This window comes from Erythrolamprus reginae, chromosome 2 (genome assembly GCF_031021105.1).
Source record: "Erythrolamprus reginae isolate rEryReg1 chromosome 2, rEryReg1.hap1, whole genome shotgun sequence".
In the NCBI taxonomy this organism is placed as follows: domain Eukaryota; kingdom Metazoa; phylum Chordata; class Lepidosauria; order Squamata; family Dipsadidae; genus Erythrolamprus; species Erythrolamprus reginae.
In genome coordinates, this window is record NC_091951.1 from 116,359,180 (window position 1) to 116,377,094 (window position 17,915).

General features: G+C 37.7%; 1 protein-coding gene across 5 annotated transcripts in view; it reads left to right on the plus strand.

Moving 5' to 3' along the window:
• Positions 1-15,673: 15,673 nt before the first annotated feature.
• The window catches only part of FSTL4 (follistatin like 4), a 513,621-nt gene continuing 511,379 nt past the window's right edge, over positions 15,674-17,915 (plus strand). The window contains exon 1 of one of the 5 annotated variants that reach the window (XM_070739266.1): positions 15,674-16,057. In XM_070739266.1, the coding sequence (XP_070595367.1) occupies positions 15,862-16,057 (196 nt within the window). In that variant the 5' untranslated portion in view covers positions 15,674-15,861. Of the gene's footprint in view, positions 16,058-16,491; positions 16,576-17,915 lie in introns of those variants that run through there. The other 4 variants (XM_070739267.1, XM_070739268.1, XM_070739270.1 and 1 more) reach the window with 4 other exon arrangements.

Consider the following 17,915-nt stretch of genomic DNA (forward strand, 5'->3'; position numbering starts at 1 on the left):
CGAGTCCTCGCAGAGGGTCGGTATACAAATCCAAATAAATAAAAAATAAATAAAATAAGATAATGGTATTATTTTATACATGCTTGACAAAAACATGTTATGAACATGTTTATGAATACATGAAATGGATACAAGTAAATGCAGACATTATGATCGGGACGGTAGGCATACCCCTTACAGACCTCTTAAGAATGGGGCAAGGTCAACAGTAGACAGTTGAAGGTTAAAGTTTTGGGGATTTGGGGAAGAAACCACAGAGTCAGATATTTCAGGCATTGGCCAATCTGTTGCTGAAGTCATATTTTCTGCAATTGAGTTTGGAGGGGTTTACCTTGAGTTTGTATCTATTGTGTGCTTGTGTATTGTTGTGCCTAAAGCTGAAGTAGTCATTGACAGGTAGGACATTGTAGCAAATCATTTTATGTACTACCCTTAGGTCAGAGTGAAGGCAGCATAGTTCTAAGTTGTCTAAGCCCAAAATTTCAACCCTGGTGGCATATAGTATTCTGTTGTGAACAGAGGAGTGGAGGACTCTTCACATGAAATATCTCTAGACTCGCTCAATCATATTAATGTCCAATATGCATTGTGGGTTCAGACACATGAGCTGTATTTGAGAATTGGTTTATTTAGCAGTATTTAGCAGTACAACATTACCAGAGAAGAAGCTACACAAGATCAGGTTAACAACTCTTAATATTTTTTTGGCAAAGTTGTTATAGTGAGCTCTGGCACTTCGATCATTAGAGATCTAATGTATTATATAATGTATATGTCCATGTACTGGGATTTATATGACCTCCATCACCCTTCTTAAAATGGAGGGATGCCTTTATTTTACACAGACCTGGATAAATCACTCTTAAAAGATGTTGGTGGCTATCTTCTATTTTATGTAGTGTAGTTTGCCTTTTCCCTTTTATTATTTTTCACCACAAACCCTTCAGTCATTGCAGTTAATAAAATGTGACCCTTTTAGCTAATGTTGGTTCATATATTTATTTTTATTTATTTATTTATTTTATTTGTCATACAAATATAGTATTGTATTGTAGTATGTTTATAAGTATAAAATAGAGATAGAAAAGATAAAAACAAATTAGGACAGGAACGGTAGGCACAAAGGTGCACTTATGCACGCCCCTTACAGACCTTTTAGAAAAGGGGAGAGGTCTATTGTAGATAATATAAGGTTGAAGATTTTGGGATTGGGGGAAGGAATAACAGAGTCCGGTAGTGAATTCCAGGTGTTGACCACTCTATTACTGAAATATATTCTTTTCAATGGTTGGAGCACTAAAAGGGTTGAAGAGCTATCATAGAAAACAAAGAAGGCAATGATCTAAATGATTAGGGCAGGGGAACAGAACCTTGGGAACATGAAAAAAGCAAGCTGGCTAGGTCAGGTCAGAAAGAGATGTCTGTGAAGCTGCAGGAAAATAAAAATTGTGTGGAAAGCGGCTGATAAGGGAAGCACTCACTTAGAACAGTTTGGGAGACCTGTCCATGAAAGAACACACACAAGAGTCAGAATTAAGGAGAATATAAAAACATCAAACAGGAGGATTTTACCTTACCAAATTACTGAAAGTTAAACTTATTTCTGAAAAAAAAAAGACTTCTTAAAGAGTAAGAGTAATTTTTGTAATGACTCAAAATGTTAGATAGAAAGGAAATCTTTCTGTAGCAATATAGGAAAATAAGAATAACTTTCCAGCATTAGTCTATATCAATAGTCAATTATTTTCCTCTGGATATTCTGTCTGCCCGCTAATGGACTGACAATGAGTTAGCTTTTAAAAGAACCCCCATTTCAAAGACAGAAAAGCTGACCCTTTAATTTTGAAATACAACAGGAATTACATTCTTCCCTTTTAAGAATTGTGTATGAGCTAAGTCATTTGATCTCTTCTTGGATAAAGGTACCTCCTATTTCTAGTTACATTTTATAAATGTCTGAATAGTTGTTATGTCCAAATTATTACTTTTCTAAGGGCTATCTTTACTATCATTATGAATAAAGGTACACTATATGTGATTATTTTATAGTCATTGAGGGAAGGAACATATAACTGGTGGCATTCTCTAGCTACAATGCAAAGCATGTTTAGAAACATTTTAATAAATATTACAATACCGCCAACAAATTCTTAACGCCAGTACTTTACAAATAATGTTTGCAAGAACTAAAGCATTACCCTGTCATTTAATAGGACTGAATATAGTTTTGTGAAACTTTAAAACTCATTGGGAAGAAGTGCTTTTAGTTCTTGTGTTGAAAAAATTTCTATTATTTATTAAAGTAGTCTTTTTTTTAGACATGCATAAAAGCTTGAAAATAAATTGTGTCTTCTTTAAGAGGCTTGCCTAAAATAGAACTCCTTAAAGTAGAGGCAACTTTTTTCAGATTGATCTGTTTGTCTGTCTGTCTCTCTCTTTATCTATCTATCTATCTATCTATCTATCTATCTATCTATCTATCTATCTATCTATCTATTTTGTATGCTGCCCAACTCCCAAAGAACTCTGTGGAAGCCAGAAATGTGTAGATGTGAGACAAGGCAAGGGATTGTTTTTAATGAACAATAGAGAGATGCTTAGTTCCTGTTCACATGAAGTCCAAAGCTGGGTACTCATTACAAGCCTTAGGAACAAATGCATATAAAGCCAGAATTGAGAAGACAGCAACAGATACCAAGTGCCACCTCTTCAAAGAAGCTGAAGAAACAACACTGTAAGAACATTACACAGACTAACTACAAACAATGGCATGACAAAGTAGCAATAATGGTGCATTGGAAGGTGTGCAAGAAATATTATTTGTCTTCTAGCAAGAAATGGTGGGCTCATAAAACAGACAAATGGCAGAAAATGAAGAAGCTAAAGTGTTCTGAGACTTGAATAGGCACCTGCCACACAACTTTTCAGATTTAACAATTGTCAATAAGAAAGATAAAAAGGCTGGATGTGACAGTACCTGGAAATAGCACAATGGGAGAAAAAGAAGTGGAAAGGATAACAAAATGCAAAGACCTGCAAATAGAAATAGAATGGCTATGGCAAAATAAAGCAAAGGGAATATCAATAGTAATAGGTGCTTTCACTACAATCCCTGGAGCACCATATGAACACCATCAGAATTGATAAATTCACTATCAGTCAATTGCAAAAGGCAGCTTTACTTGGAATAGTTTACATCCTGCAAAGATGTGTAACACCATCAAAGATTCATATATGCCTATCCTAGATCTATGAGAAGGACTCAAAAGGAAGACAAAAATGTAAAATCCAGTCTGAACATTTGGCTGACTATGTAATAAACCATAATATAAGAATGGAATGGAGCAGAGCAGAGCAGAATAATATATCCGCAATATGTTTTAGAAAATGTAGTAAATTACAACTATTTTTGATTTAACCAAGGAAGTACAGTGTTAAAGTAACCAATTTTCTCAAATACATTTCCCAATAATATATATCTGAAGAAAATATTTATATCTCTTAAAATATAAGTAAATTATGAAGTGATATTCACAATTAATGACTGTAATTTTACCTTATCAATTTGAATTCATAGGTAATATATTTTTTTTCAAAAAAACCTTTAACATACATATTTAGAAATATTTAACATACATATTTAGAAATATTTTATAACTAAAAATTTGAAATGGTATAAGCCAGTGATGGCAAACCTTTTTTTTCCTTGGGTGCTGAAAAAGCATGGGTGTGCACTATCACACATGCATGAGGGCCTACACACATAATTCAATGCCTTTGGAGGGAGAAAACAGTTTCCCAACTTCTGCTTATGTTAAATCCTCCCCAGGCTCCAAAGGCTTCCCTGGAACTGGGTAAGGATAAAAACATCCTCCCCCATCTCCCAAAAGGTTCTCCGGCAGCCAAAAACGCCCTCCCAGAGTGTCTGTGTGAGCCAAAAATCAGCTGGCCAGCACATAGATGCATGTTGGAGTTGAGCTAGGGCAACAGCTAGTGTGCCAGCAGGTATGGCTCCACATGCCACCTGTGGCACTCGTGCCATAGGTTTGCCATCACTGGTATATGCTGTAGAAATTACAAACCAAATTCTTTACATTATTATAGTGTAGAACCTAGCAGAAGTAAAAAAGAGATGTACCCTATTTTGTATTATATTAATAATCATATATGCATATACAGTGTTCCCTCAATTTTCGCGGGTTCGAACTTCGCGAAAAGTCTATACCACGGTTTTTCAAAAATATTAACTAAAAAATAGTTCGCAGGTCCCCCCCCCTATACCACAGTTTTTCCCACCCGATGACATCATGTGTCATCGCCAAACTTTCGTCCGCCTTTAATAAATATTTTTTTAATAAACTTTAATAAATAAACATGGTGAGTAATAATCTAAATGGTTGCTAGGAGAATGGGAAATTGTAATTTAGGGGTTTAAAATGTTACGGGAAGGCTTGAAATACTGTTCATATCCAAAAATAGTGTTTTTACTTCCGCATCTCGACTTCGCGGAAATTCGACTTTCACGGGCGGTCTCGGAACGCATCCCCCGTGAAAATCGAGGGAACACTGTCTTATGCTGATAACATTATTACATTTTATTAGCATATAAACAATTTATATTCAAAACCCCTGAATGTAAAGCAGTGCTATCATTAGAATGTCTAGTAAAAATGTCTACAGATTCAAAAGTAAATTAAAAAAAATAGAGGACAGCTATGACAGGTACTGTGCTGTATCTCAAAGGCCTGGGAAATCAATCAGACTGCTACAACTCTGGCACAGAGATGCTGATATTCAATAAAATACACCAAATCTAGGAAAAATTAGCAGAAAGAGCTAAAATTAGCAGTGCTTTCCATTCAATAAGGAAGGAGTATACTTTATTTATTATAAATGATTGGCTTCATGATATATAATTTGTTATGGAAATTTTAGGATAAGTGGGGAAAATATCAAGGTTCATTCAGGTAATTCATTATAGATTACTATGGATCACTAGGCATGGATCTGAATCAACAAGAAGCTTTCCAGATATGTTTTCAGTATATAACAAATAGATACTGAATTTCAAATTTCAAAAGTTGCCCAATGGCTGATGGTTTCTTCCTTAGCTGTAGGTGAATATCACTGTGTTTGTATTTGAGCTCAACATCTGTTAACCCATTCATATTCTCATCCTAGGTCAAATCGTATCAAATTGGAAGCAGCAGTGTAGAAAATTACGAACAAATCAGAAAAGACTACAACTGTGAAATGAATCAAGTCACTGTTTCCACATTTAGCATTTCCTTGGGAATAAAAGACTTCAAACATATTTTGGGAGCTTACAGCTATCGAGACAAGAATGTGTTTCTCTAATTACAGGCTAATGCAGTAAAGCTCACTCATATTGTAATAGAAACAGATGCGAAAACATTTTTGAGAAATATATTGTAAAAAAATTGAAAGATTACATTGTTGACATAATTTAGCATACCACTGCATTATGCAAAAATTATAGTAAAAGACATTCTGCTACAGATATTGAGACTTGGTTCTTAACAGATGTAATTGCTAATGTTCATAGAAAATAAAATGGGTGTGGTTTGTTTTTACTTTATAGTTTAATACCAACTTCTTTCATTGAGGTACACACACACACAAACATACCCCTCCAGATGTTGATACTTTTCTCACCCTAACACATTGAAAACATGTTTCTGTATTTATGTGTATGTTTAATGTGTATTCAAAAGTAACTTAAAAGAAAATCTATAGGAATTAGCATATATTGTGAGAAACAAATCTATGATCTACTTCTGTCAGGAAGACCTAAGAAACAAAAATTCATTGTTTGAATTGGTTGTTATCCAATCATTATTTTGGGGGGTTGTATAGCTAGGTGGCAGCATCAAACCAGCTTTGGCAACCCTGAAAAGCTAAAAAGGCTGAGAACAAGTTTGTTTTTGAATAGAAAACCACCAGGAAATCTCAGGCCTGATGACTGGAATTAAAAAGAAGTTAAAAAGAAAACCCAAGGAGAAACAAATTTGTATTGCTGCCAAGAAAACTAAGAGGACGTATCCATCAATATGAAAATATTTCCATTTTTATAGTGGTCCTGAAGTAAGATTAAAGAGAACCACATAAGAGGATTTAGAACCTTCCCAAAAATATGCAAAGCAATGGAGATCCAGATTAAATGTTTGCCAGTGTTCATGCTAAAATATATGCACCTCTCTCCCCCCTTCTGTCTCCTATATGTTACCATAGTTTTCAGAGTATAAGATGCACCTGACTTTTAGGAGAGGGAAATAGGGGGGGAAATCTACCTAATAGGTATTCATCTGGCTGGTGGCCTTAGTTAGTTCAGCTTCAGCAAATTATTTTATCTCCTGGTTCGGGCTAAAAAAACCTTTTTCAGAGGGAGTAGGAATGAAAACAAGCCTGCAAAGACTTAGGGCTGGAAAAATTCAATTCAATTCAATTCAATTTATTAGATTTGTATGCCGCCCCTCTCCATAGACTTGGGGCAGCTCACAACAATAATAACACAATATATAACAAATCTAATAATTAAAAATAATAAAAAGTCATTAAAAACCCCTTATTAAAAGGAAACATACACTCAAACATACCATACATAAACTGTATAGGCCCGGGGGAGATTTCTCAGTTCCCCCATTCCTGGCGGCAGAGGTGGGTTTTAAGAAGTTTACAAAAGACAAGGAGGGTGGGGCCGTTCTAATCTCTTGGGGGAGCTGGTTCCAGAGGGTCGGGGCCACCACAGAGAAGGCTCTTCCCCTAGGTCCCGCCAGACGACATTGTTTAGTCGATGGGACCCGGAGAAGACCCACTCTGTGGGACCTAATCGGCCGCTGGGATTCGTGTGGCAGAAGGCGGTCTCTGAGATATTCTGGCCCGATGCCACGAAGGGCTTTATAGGTCATAACCAACACTTTGAATTGTGACTGGAAACTGATCAGCAGCCAATGCAGACTGCGGAGTGTGGGTGTGACATGGGCATACCTAGGGAAGCCCATAATTGCTCTCGCAGCTGCATTTTGCACGATCTGAAGTTTCCAAACACTCTTCAAAGGTAGCCTCATGTAGAGTGTTATAGTAGTCGAACCTCGAGGTGGTGAAGGCATGAGTGACTGTGAGTAGCAATGTCATCTGGCAGGGCCTAGGGGAAGAGCCTTCTCTGTGGCGGCCCCAGCCCTCTGGGACCAACTCACCCCGGAGATTAGGACTGCCCCCACCCTCCTTGCCTTTCGTAAACTTCTGAAAACTCATCTATGTTGCCAGGCATGAGGAAATTAGCTATTATAATTTATGCATGGTTTGTTTGAGTTGCATGACTATTTTTATAAGGGTTTTTTAAATTGTTTTTTAACTATTGGATTTGTATATTGTGTATTGCCCTGTTGTGAGCCATTCCAAGTCCTCGGAGAGGGGCGGCATACAAATCTAATTAATAATAATAATAATAATAATAATAATAATAATAATAATAACAACAACAACAACAACAACAACAACTATTATTATTATTATTATTATTATTATTATTATTATTATTATTATTATTATTATTATTATTATTATTATTATTGTAAACCTTCCTTTCCTGGTTGTACTTCATGACAAAAATGTTTTCCCATGCCAGATTTTTTTGTGTCCCAAATTGTAGTGGACATTGGTGAACTGACATTCATTATATCATAGGGCAGACTAGATGGACCATGAGGTCTTTTTCTGCCGTCAGACTTCTATGTTTCTATGTTTCTAGATCATATTGAAGTATTAAACTATCTACAGTCAACCTCACCCCATTCCTAAGGGGGACGTGCATAAGCTATTGTGCTACCGTCCCTGTCCTACTGTCCTATTGCCTAATTTACCTGTAACTACTTTGCTAATGTTTATGTTTATACCAATACCTACTACCTTGTACATGTTTGACAAATAAAATAAATTAAATAAATAAATAAATATTAAGCTTCTCTTCACTGGATGTAGAAATCCTAATAGGAATTTCCTTCAGATACCTTTCCAGGAATAATTTTAAATAATCTTTTGACACAACTGTGAACCACAAAATTAATGAAAACCCTCAGTTGAAGTCCTAGAATTCACAGCATGCAGAGAGTGGCAACTTTTCTATATTTCTGAAAACAAAAACAAAAGCAAAGATTTGAAAATGATGTCTTCTTCTTTCTATATTTCAGTCAGGGTCTCCACCATAATATAACAAAATGGGATATTAAAATGTTTCATTTTCTATATTTTTCAAAATATCTAAATCAAGATATGTAAAACTGAGTGGGGTGGGGGAGAAGAATCCACCTCCCAAATTAGCAGATTAATGCCAGCAATTAGCTTCAACATTCGTAAACTTCTGAAAACTCATCTATGTTGCTAGGCATGAGGAAATTAGCTATTATAATTTATAATATAGAGAACATTAGAGAAAGTTGAGAGTGATAAGATTGTGTTTAACCTCATTAGTTAGGAGTACTTTGACATATTGATGCAATGTTGAAAATATTAGTTTTATTGGTAAAAAAATCAGGGCGAAAAACCCTTCCTTTTAGCATCCTCTCAGTGTAACAGCCAATACTTTTGATTTTCCTTAATTTTCCCCCATTTAAATCCTATTCTAATTCCCATTCATGATGGGAAATGACTTTTAGAAATTCACCATAATACAGATATATTAAATTCCTTCATTATTGCCATCAATGAATTTCCAGGTTTGGAAATCTTGGTTTATGAATGATGTAAAGAGGGAATAAAAGATCTGATACCATGGTAATTAAAATCACAGTTCTTGGTAATGTAATTGAGGTAGCCACTAGCCATTAATTACCTTCTGGTCTAACAAGAATAATCTAAGGCATCTGTAGAACAGAAGATCTTGAATGATTGATCCAACAATCATTCATATGAACTACATATGATTATTCATATGAACTACAAGCCCCTTCTTGTCTGTCCCAATCACCACACAAATGTTTCTGTTAGGTGTTGCATGATGATTAATGATAGTTCTAAAAATGTAAGTTCAGGAGATCAGACTTAGTCTAGACTCTAGATTTTCTTTGTTTGTGTTCCTTCCCCCTTTATATCAATGAACATTCACTCAGCTTCAATTTATTTGTCCAGTTATCTCTGCTTTAAGTAAATCCAGGCATTGGGTCCTTTTCCTTCCTCTGGTTATTTGTGGTATGAGAACAGATCCTAAAAGCAAATAAAAAATAATTACCTCATATCAGTTCTTCAGATCAACTGTCATCACTGCTTTCTTAATATCAGTGACTGAAATGTGACATACTTCTGAATCATTTGACAAGACTCCCTATCAATTTCTCTTGATTTTTAGTTTTGTTTTCATTTTGACATTTATATTATAGGAAATGGCTTTGGTAGGATCAGTGTGATGGGGAATTAGGCCACTTACATAATCCCACAAAGCACAGCAATTATTTACTTTGACGATTTATGTAAGAAAAATGGCATACTTTATGTTGCAACTGCTGAACTAGATCTTGGCAGTTCTGCAAATATATTAATAATAGAAGTCATGAAAGGAGAAGGTGCTTGATAAAATAATGTCTCTATCATCTCTAAACATGCCAGAAAAAATTTGAGAGATTTAGATCTGTGCTGTACAATTTTCAGGTAAATTATTATTTCACTGAAATTAAGGCTTCAGTGGAATGTCAGAAATCTGTCTGTCAAATATTAGATTTGTATGCCGACCCTCTCCGAAGACTCTATATATATTGAAAGAAGGGTCGTCTGCAACCCAATCACTAATGCTACTCATTGTGGACTTCCAATAAGTGCCATGAGATCTAAAGTGGCAAGTGGGTATGGCAAGTGAATGCTTGAACCTGGGTAGTGAAATCTTTCTGGAGAAATGAGAAATCATGGGACAGACCACATGTACTCCCAACAGTTGCTCCTCATGAGTAGATAACAGAATCTGAGGTTTTGTCAGCTTGTAAATTGATTGGCTGGGTATTAACGGATATCATCTAAGTTCAAAGCCACAACCCTCAAACCTTTGTGGACAAAAAGTTCTGCCAAACCTCATTTCTAAAATCACATTTGGAATTATTACTTTGAAAATATTAAATGACCAGTTTTATTATATTCACTGGGTGAGTTTCCTTTTTCTTACAGAAGTTTTACATACAACTTTAAGAACTGGGAAAACATTACTCTGGAATAAGCAGGAAAATGATGCTTAAAGTGTTTATTCTGAAAAGTTAATAATAGACCAAGGGTCCAAATGGAAGTAGAATAAATATTTGAAATTTACTATAAAATGTCCTTCCTGTGGGAAACTATGTTTTGCGGTTCGTTTGTTTTTAATGGGATAGGATTTTGAAAGTTGGAGATTAACGGAACTTGAAAAAAGTTTATAATTAAAGGTGAAGAATACTTAATGTATTAATAAAGAATGGAGCAAAACACTTTAACAATAGATTTTTAAAAGATAATTTTGAACAATGGACTCAGGAATAAGAATGCCTGATACCATATTATACTTAGTATCACTATTAACACAAAGTGTGTGTTAATAAAATCACAAAAGAATAATAAGCTATACTGCATAACTGAAATTCATTTGAATATGGATTTAAATATGACAAGAGAACGATATGGAAAAAGATGATATATTGACTTTACAAAGGAAATTGGTTTGTGTTTTAATACTTAAAGGGGACATTCAAGTATCAAGCCAAGAGTGATTTGGATGAACCTTTCTTACTGGATGTACAAAACAGGTCTTTTGAAGTGTTGAAGGATTTCTGAGAAGGCAGCATAAATAAAATGAAATCATGTTCTAGCACATTATTTGAAGGACCAAAACCCAAGATAGTTAAAAGCATAGGAAAGAAATATGGAGTTGGTTTATTTGATCATGGCTAAAATAGTTATATAATTATTTTTGGTAACTCTTAATAGGCTTTTGCCTATTAAGGCAATATATTTAGATTTTGTTTATATCAGCCCTCCCAGATAAACAAAAAAACCCTAGATGAGCTGATTCCACTTAATTATATATATATAGGTTAACAGAATCTTGCATGTCTGAAAATAATTTCCTGCTACCACTTTTATTTTTTTTGTCTCTCCCCCCCCCCCTGCTACTGCTTTTAATTGATTGATCAGTTAGAAGGGGTTCTTTCTAAGTTTCTTTCTCTGACCACTGGGGACTCCTGTCTCTCCTGTATGTGCATTTATTTCCCTCATTTATTTATTTTAGCATTTATTTCCTTCATTCTTAAGGTTATTCACCGTTTCATTACAAATATAGGATGAAGAGAAGTAAGAAGATACTGAAATTGTTTATACTTGTGATAAAAAAGAAATTATTCCATTTTTTTCTTTTTTATTCATTTTTATTATTTTTTGTATTGTGTTCATTTTTATTTTTATAACTGAACTACTATTCATTCTATTACAGTTTTCCGAATACACTTTAAAATTCCTATATTATTTAGTTGAACATAATATTCTATCAGTTAAGTATTCAGTTTTTAATAAGTATCAAATATATTTGATCATTTCTTCTACATACATCAATTCTTGATTTTAAAATAATGTGCTGCCAAAATTGAGGTTGTTGAGTATTTCTAGGAATATGTCTAAGAATCATTATCATGTATGATAAAAAATTCTTAAGAATATAATGCAATCAGTTAATACAGTCACAGTATAGAAGACTAAAACTTCACTGCTATAATTTTCAAGAAAAGAGACATTCCTAATTAATTGGTTATAGTGTAGTACTGTAGTTGGATTTACTTGTACTCAGTAAAAAAAGGAGTTTTGTTTAAAATCTTCCTGTACTCAGTTCTAGTGTTTCTTTAAAAAATATGTTTTCTATCACATCTTTCCTGCTTTGGCAAACTCTTTGTCTTCTGTATGCCGAGCATTAATCAATATAGATTTTATCTAATAGCCATCTCTATTATATGAGATAATGCTTCTTTAAGCTGAGTTGGAGTTTTCAAACAACCATATTTCTAATTTAAATGCAATCTAAAGCTGATTTATTGGGGCATACATGCCATTGACCTTAATGGGATTTGTTCCTGAGTAAACATTTATGTATTTACTTAAAAGATTTATATATATCTCTCTCAGCAACACAATTTCCATGATGGTTTATATAAAATTATGCTGTAATTACCTAAGCAGCAGTTGTTCTGAAAACATTGAAATCGTATTGTTGAATGACTTATATGAGGTATTGGAATTATACTTTTCAAACATGAATACTTAAAGCAATTCTCCATATAATTATTAGATTACAATGAATAGATGCATATGTAAACTGTTAAAACACTTTATTTATTATACTATCCTCACCATAATATCTATATCTTATCACTGCTACAATGTCCTACCTGTCAATGTCTACCTCAGTGTCAATCACAACAATACCCAAGCTCACAATAGATACCAACTTAATGTAAACTGCTCCAAACTTGGTTGCAAAAAGTTCGACTTTAGCAGCAGTGGTCAATGCCTGAAACAAATCACCTGACTCTGTGGTTTCCTATGCAAACTCCCCAAACTTTAACCTTAAATTGTTTACCATTGACTTCACCCCATTTACAGGAGGTTTGTAAGGGGTGTGCATAAGTGCACTAGTGTGCCTACTGTCCCTGTCCTAAAATCCCCATGTATTCGTAAAAGTACACTTGTACTTTTCATATATTCATAATAATGTTTGTAATTTGTTTGTGTTCATATACATGCTTGACTGGATAGATAGATAGATAGATAGATAGATAGATAGATAGATAGATAGATAGATAGATAGATAGATAGAATCTTCCATGTTGTACTGGCAAGAAGTCCCTTGTCTTTTCACATATGATATAGTTCCAGAGATGAAAGTGGAGATTGCAAGGTCAACCATAGCATCAACATGTGTTCCCTGTAGGTGTCCAATCTCTTTGGTTGTGTAGCAATCAAGACTTTACTCAGTAAAGCAGAAGCAGCACTTCTTTGCTTTCTCAGTTGTCCTCTTTCTGAGTGATAGGCAATTCGGCTAGGGATTGGCTCCACTCCATTCCATCTAACAAGAGATTTCACACTCAAATGAGTATGACAAGTTAACAGCGGCTCTCTCCAGCTGAAATTCCTTGCTCAGCCTCTGACGGTTAATAATAGGATCAGCCCTGGATTAACTATTAAGCAAAATAAGCACGTGCTTAGGGGGGCCAAGAGAAAGGGGGCAACACATAGTTTCTCCCCTGGCTATCAGGTCCTTAACTCTTCCAGTACCACACTTGCTTTTAGCTTGTTTGGCCTTAATGTCTTGCCAGTAGACAAGACATGAACAATAGAAAAGGTGAAGGAACCAATGTTGGACTGAACTTAGGGCATCAGCTGACCTTAAACTTATAGTGAATAGGATGGGACAATGGGTTCTCCTTGGTGCTAGAGGGTGAAAGGACTAGACTACTAAAAGTTGAGAAAAATTGCTTTGTTTACTTTAATATTAGATTTCCAGAATCATAAAGTTATACATTCAATTAAATGTAACTCAGAACAATGCTATCCAATCCTGTTATTTGGATGTTTACAATTTTATTTTTGTTTTAGTGATAAAAGAGTGTCAGTTTTCCTTTAATAAATTACATCTAAAAATGTTGCTTCAAAATGCAACTCTTGTATATTTTTCAATTTATGAATTCAATGAAGAAAATAAATGAAGCTGTTTACATCTTCACTAAAGCTTCTGTAAGAAGAGAGTTTGGCTAGCAAACAAGAGGCTGTGAGTTCAAGTTCTGCCACAGTCATGAAAGCCAGCTGGTGATTTTGGGCCAGTCATTCTCTTTCAGTCCACAAGGCAGAGGTGAGTTCCTACAGGTGCATCCCGGTATAGTAGTCCCATAGTGGCCCACTGATTGTGCAATTTGTGCAAGGAAGCTCTGATGCTACCTTTCCCAGTCCATGTGGGGCATATTTAGTCATATTCGGCATGTGCAGCTGCAAAATCATGCAAGGAAGGCTTGCCTGCATGCAATTTCTAGTGATTCTTTGCTTCTGGGCTTACATGGAAGCAAAATTGAATGAGGGGATGCTCTCACATGTGTAATTTTTGGCAATTTTTTGCTTCTGTGCATGCGCAGTGCACCGGTATGGTGATAAGAAGAACCCGCTGCTGTCACAGGGTGGTTGTTGTGGAGAAAATAGGAGGAAGACTTTGTGTTGGATAGGTTCACTGCTTTGAGTTCGCTGTAAAAATAAATAAAACATGCATATTTTCCCATGATTTTTTGCAAGGTTATATCTTGCAATTTTGCTTTTGCCTGCTGATGCTGCAGTCTATTGTCCTACCTTCAGTTCACAGTTCCTAATCTGCAAAGTTACCCTGCACAGAGATATGAGGTTTTCAACGTGCTCTTCTTCCTCCTCCTCCTCTTCTTCTTCTTCTTCTTCTTCTTCCTCCTCCTCCTCCTCCTCCTCCTCCTCTTCTTCTTCTTCTTCTTCTTCTTCTTCTTCTTCTTCCTCCTCCTCCTCCTCCTCATTATTATTATTGTTATTATTATTGTTGTTGTTGTTGTTGTTGTCCCTTTCCGTTATGTTTTCATTGCTGAGGTTTAAGAGCCATCACCCTGACCTCTCAAATGGTCTCCATAACTTCTTTTCCCAAAGACAAAACCAAAAATCTCTTTCCTTTTAAACGTTTCAGCCGTGAACCTTCTGCAACTCAATTTTTCTTTTTCCAAATCTGGTGTTTCCATTAGGTTTAGTGTGTTCTGCGAGGCAGTTTGGCACAGGGGTTAAGCAGCACTAGGCTAGAAACTGGAAGCCTGGCGAGTACTTCCAGTCCTGCAAAGTCAGCCACAAAGCCAGATGATTGACCTTGGGCCAGTTCTCTTTCAGGAAGGAGACAACAGCAAACCACTTCCTACAAATTTGTCAAGAAAACCCCGCAGGGACTACTAATGCAGGCAGTTGCCAGGAGTGAACACCAACTTGTAAATATATCCCCTCCTGCAATTCTACAATGATTTATTAAATACTGTAAAGCCCAGTTTGATAAGGATGTGTTTATGATTATGCTGTCATTAAATTCATTGAAATCACAGGGGAGGGCTGTTAACACAGAGGGAGAGATGCAGCAACAGCTGGCTTCCCTCGGTCTGGGAGAGGCAGCCAGTCCACATCTGAGGGAACTGGCACTGCTCTTTTCCCTCTCAAGGTCTGGAGCCCTGCAGCTGCCTACTTATTAGTACCTAGGTTGGAGCTGACCATTAACTAGGATAAGGCGCTGAGCTGCAGGAAGGAAAGTTTATTTATTTATTTTTTTAAAAAACTTTCCATGGCCTTTCCTACTAGCGTCCACCTCTGAGGCAGTTTTTTTTTTAAAAAAAGCAAGCTCGCCTAAGGAAAGGCCCAGAGCCAGGTGTTAGGAGTCACGCAATCCCCAGCTGGGGCCCTTTTGGAAAGCTGGCGCCGCTGCCTCCTCTGCCTCCTCCTCTTTTGCCCTTGGCCAACCGAGCCTCTTCTCCCGTCTCCTCATCTTCCCGCCCTTTTCCGTCGCCCTCAGCATCTCTCCGATGTCCGCACAGGTGTCAGCGATTGGGTAGAATATGCAAATGCGCCGGTGACGTCACGCAGCGCTGGTCCAGACAGCAGAAATAGGGCAGGAATTCAGCAAAGCAGCATTTACACACCTCTTCGCGCCTGGATTGAGAGCGAAGCTGCCGCCGCTGCCTCGTCCTTCCTTTTCTGCCTTTTTTTTTCTGGTTTGGTTTTGTTTCGCTTTTCTTCGTCCTCTCCTCACCTCCCACCTCTCCCCTTTCCATCCCTTCTCTCAATTCAGGCCACCGCCAACCCTCCATGGTCTCCCCTCGCCGCCCTTCCCAACGCTTCCCAAAGCAGGCTTCGCGTTTGCTTTTCGCCCCCTCGAGGACGGTTTTTTCTTTCTTTCGAGAGCAAAAAAAAAAGCGCCCCAACTCTGACGTCTCCTTCCCTTCAGACGCGCCGGGCTCTTCTCATCGGGAGGCGCGCCTGCTGCTCTCGGGCTCTACTCCAGGTAATAAACCTTCGTCTCTAAGCGTCGGTAGGAAGGAAGCTGGGCGAGAGCCGGCACTGCTCGCTGTTTCTTTTTTTTTTCCCGCGCCGCCGACCGGGAGAAGGAATTGACCCGAGTGATGCGCCGCTCTCCACCATCCCGTCCGCGCGCACACACGAACGGAACAATTTTGGGGGAGGGGGGTGAGCGGCGGAAAACTCCCCCCCGCTTTTTTTTTCTCCTGCGGAGGATGGAAGAGGTCTCTCCGCGCGCGAGACTTTCCACGCCGTCAACTTAGGAGGCAGTTAAAAGCGGGGCCGCCCCAAAGCGAGCTGCGCTCTCGGAATGCAGCGGGAGGCAGGTTGGGGTGTGTGTGCGCGCGCGGGGGGCGCGGGTGGGCTGGGGGGAATCCAACGAGCCGAAGGGGGAAGCTATTGGAGGAAAGAGCGCGGAAGGGCACCTGGCCCGGGAAAAAAAAAAGCAGAAAGCCACAAGCTCTCCAGAGGGAGCTCGCTCTTCCTTTCCCGCTGACTGGGAAGGTAGGTGGACGGGTGCATCGATTTGGGCGGGGGGGGGGGGAGAGGGGAAGAAGACACCGGCGCTGAAACTCTAGCGGGTTGCTATATAGAAGTGCTGCAGTTCCGTCGTTTTCGCCAAACCTATTTCTCTGGGCGCTTTTGCCTTTTTGGGTGGTGGTGGTTTATTTATTTATTCATTCATTCAATTTGTATGCCGCCCAACTCCTTAGGGACTCTAGGCGGCTCACAACCCCAAAAATAAAACATGCAATGTAATATTTTAAAAAAAATCTCTAAAAACAATCTAAAAAACAGTTTTAGACCCAACAGTTAAAAACCACGCGTAAACATTGGAGAACAGGGTTGGAGAACTTTGAATTGAATGCGTAGCTTTTTGAGTCCCGCGATTGCGCATTGCCAACGGCCCGTGGAAGAGACTCCGGGGATCGGAGCGGCTGGCTTAGTCGAGCGCTAGTTTGAGAGAGAGAGAGAGAGAGAGAGAGAGTGATGGAGATGCTCTCCTTTATAGGACGGCGAGTTGGAGGGAGATGCGCGACTCGCGTTTCGTTTTTCGGTCCTGCCCTCTTCGTTAGCGACCTCGGATTTGGGAGAAGGGAAGCTCTTTTCCTTCTCCCACGATTAGCGCGTCGGAGTTCTTGGCCCGCCCAATTGTCAGAAGAAACCCCAGGTTTGTCCTGCGGTGGGAAAGCTGGAGGCTTTGGGTAGGACATAAGAGCTTATATAAACGTCTGCCCATCGCATTGCGCCCCTTCCAGTTATGTAAAGATGAGAAAGGAAGTTAAAAAAACAACAACAGTCAGTCAAAGCAAATGCGAACGTGAAATAAAACCTAGCGAGCTGTAATTTTATACAGGTAGCGTTCCCTATACCGCTCCACTCTTTTCTTTCTTTGCAAATCTTGCAAATTTTCACCATTTCCATGTTCTGCTTTCTATTACATGGCCTGCACTTTTCTCACTTTCTGATGGTCCGATCCCTTGCATCCAATCACAACTTACTCAGTCTGCTTGCTCCCTTCAGTTTCATATACTTGATTGGCAATTCCATGATCCTGGGCATACTTCTTTTGTACTTTAATATTCAAGTCACATTTTTTTTAATACTTCCATTCATTCTTGACCTTATCTAGATTACTCACAAAACACATTTAGGTATTCCATTCCCAGTGCATTCAACTTTTATATTTCTCTTAATATACCAACTCTCATATGTAACAAGGGACACATAAGTTTTTCTTCTTTTTTTGCAATAGACTCCATACTAACAACATTTATTTTTTTTTAAAAAAATGTTTCCAATTTCTTATCCTTGGTGACCATTCTACCAAGGTATAACAAATT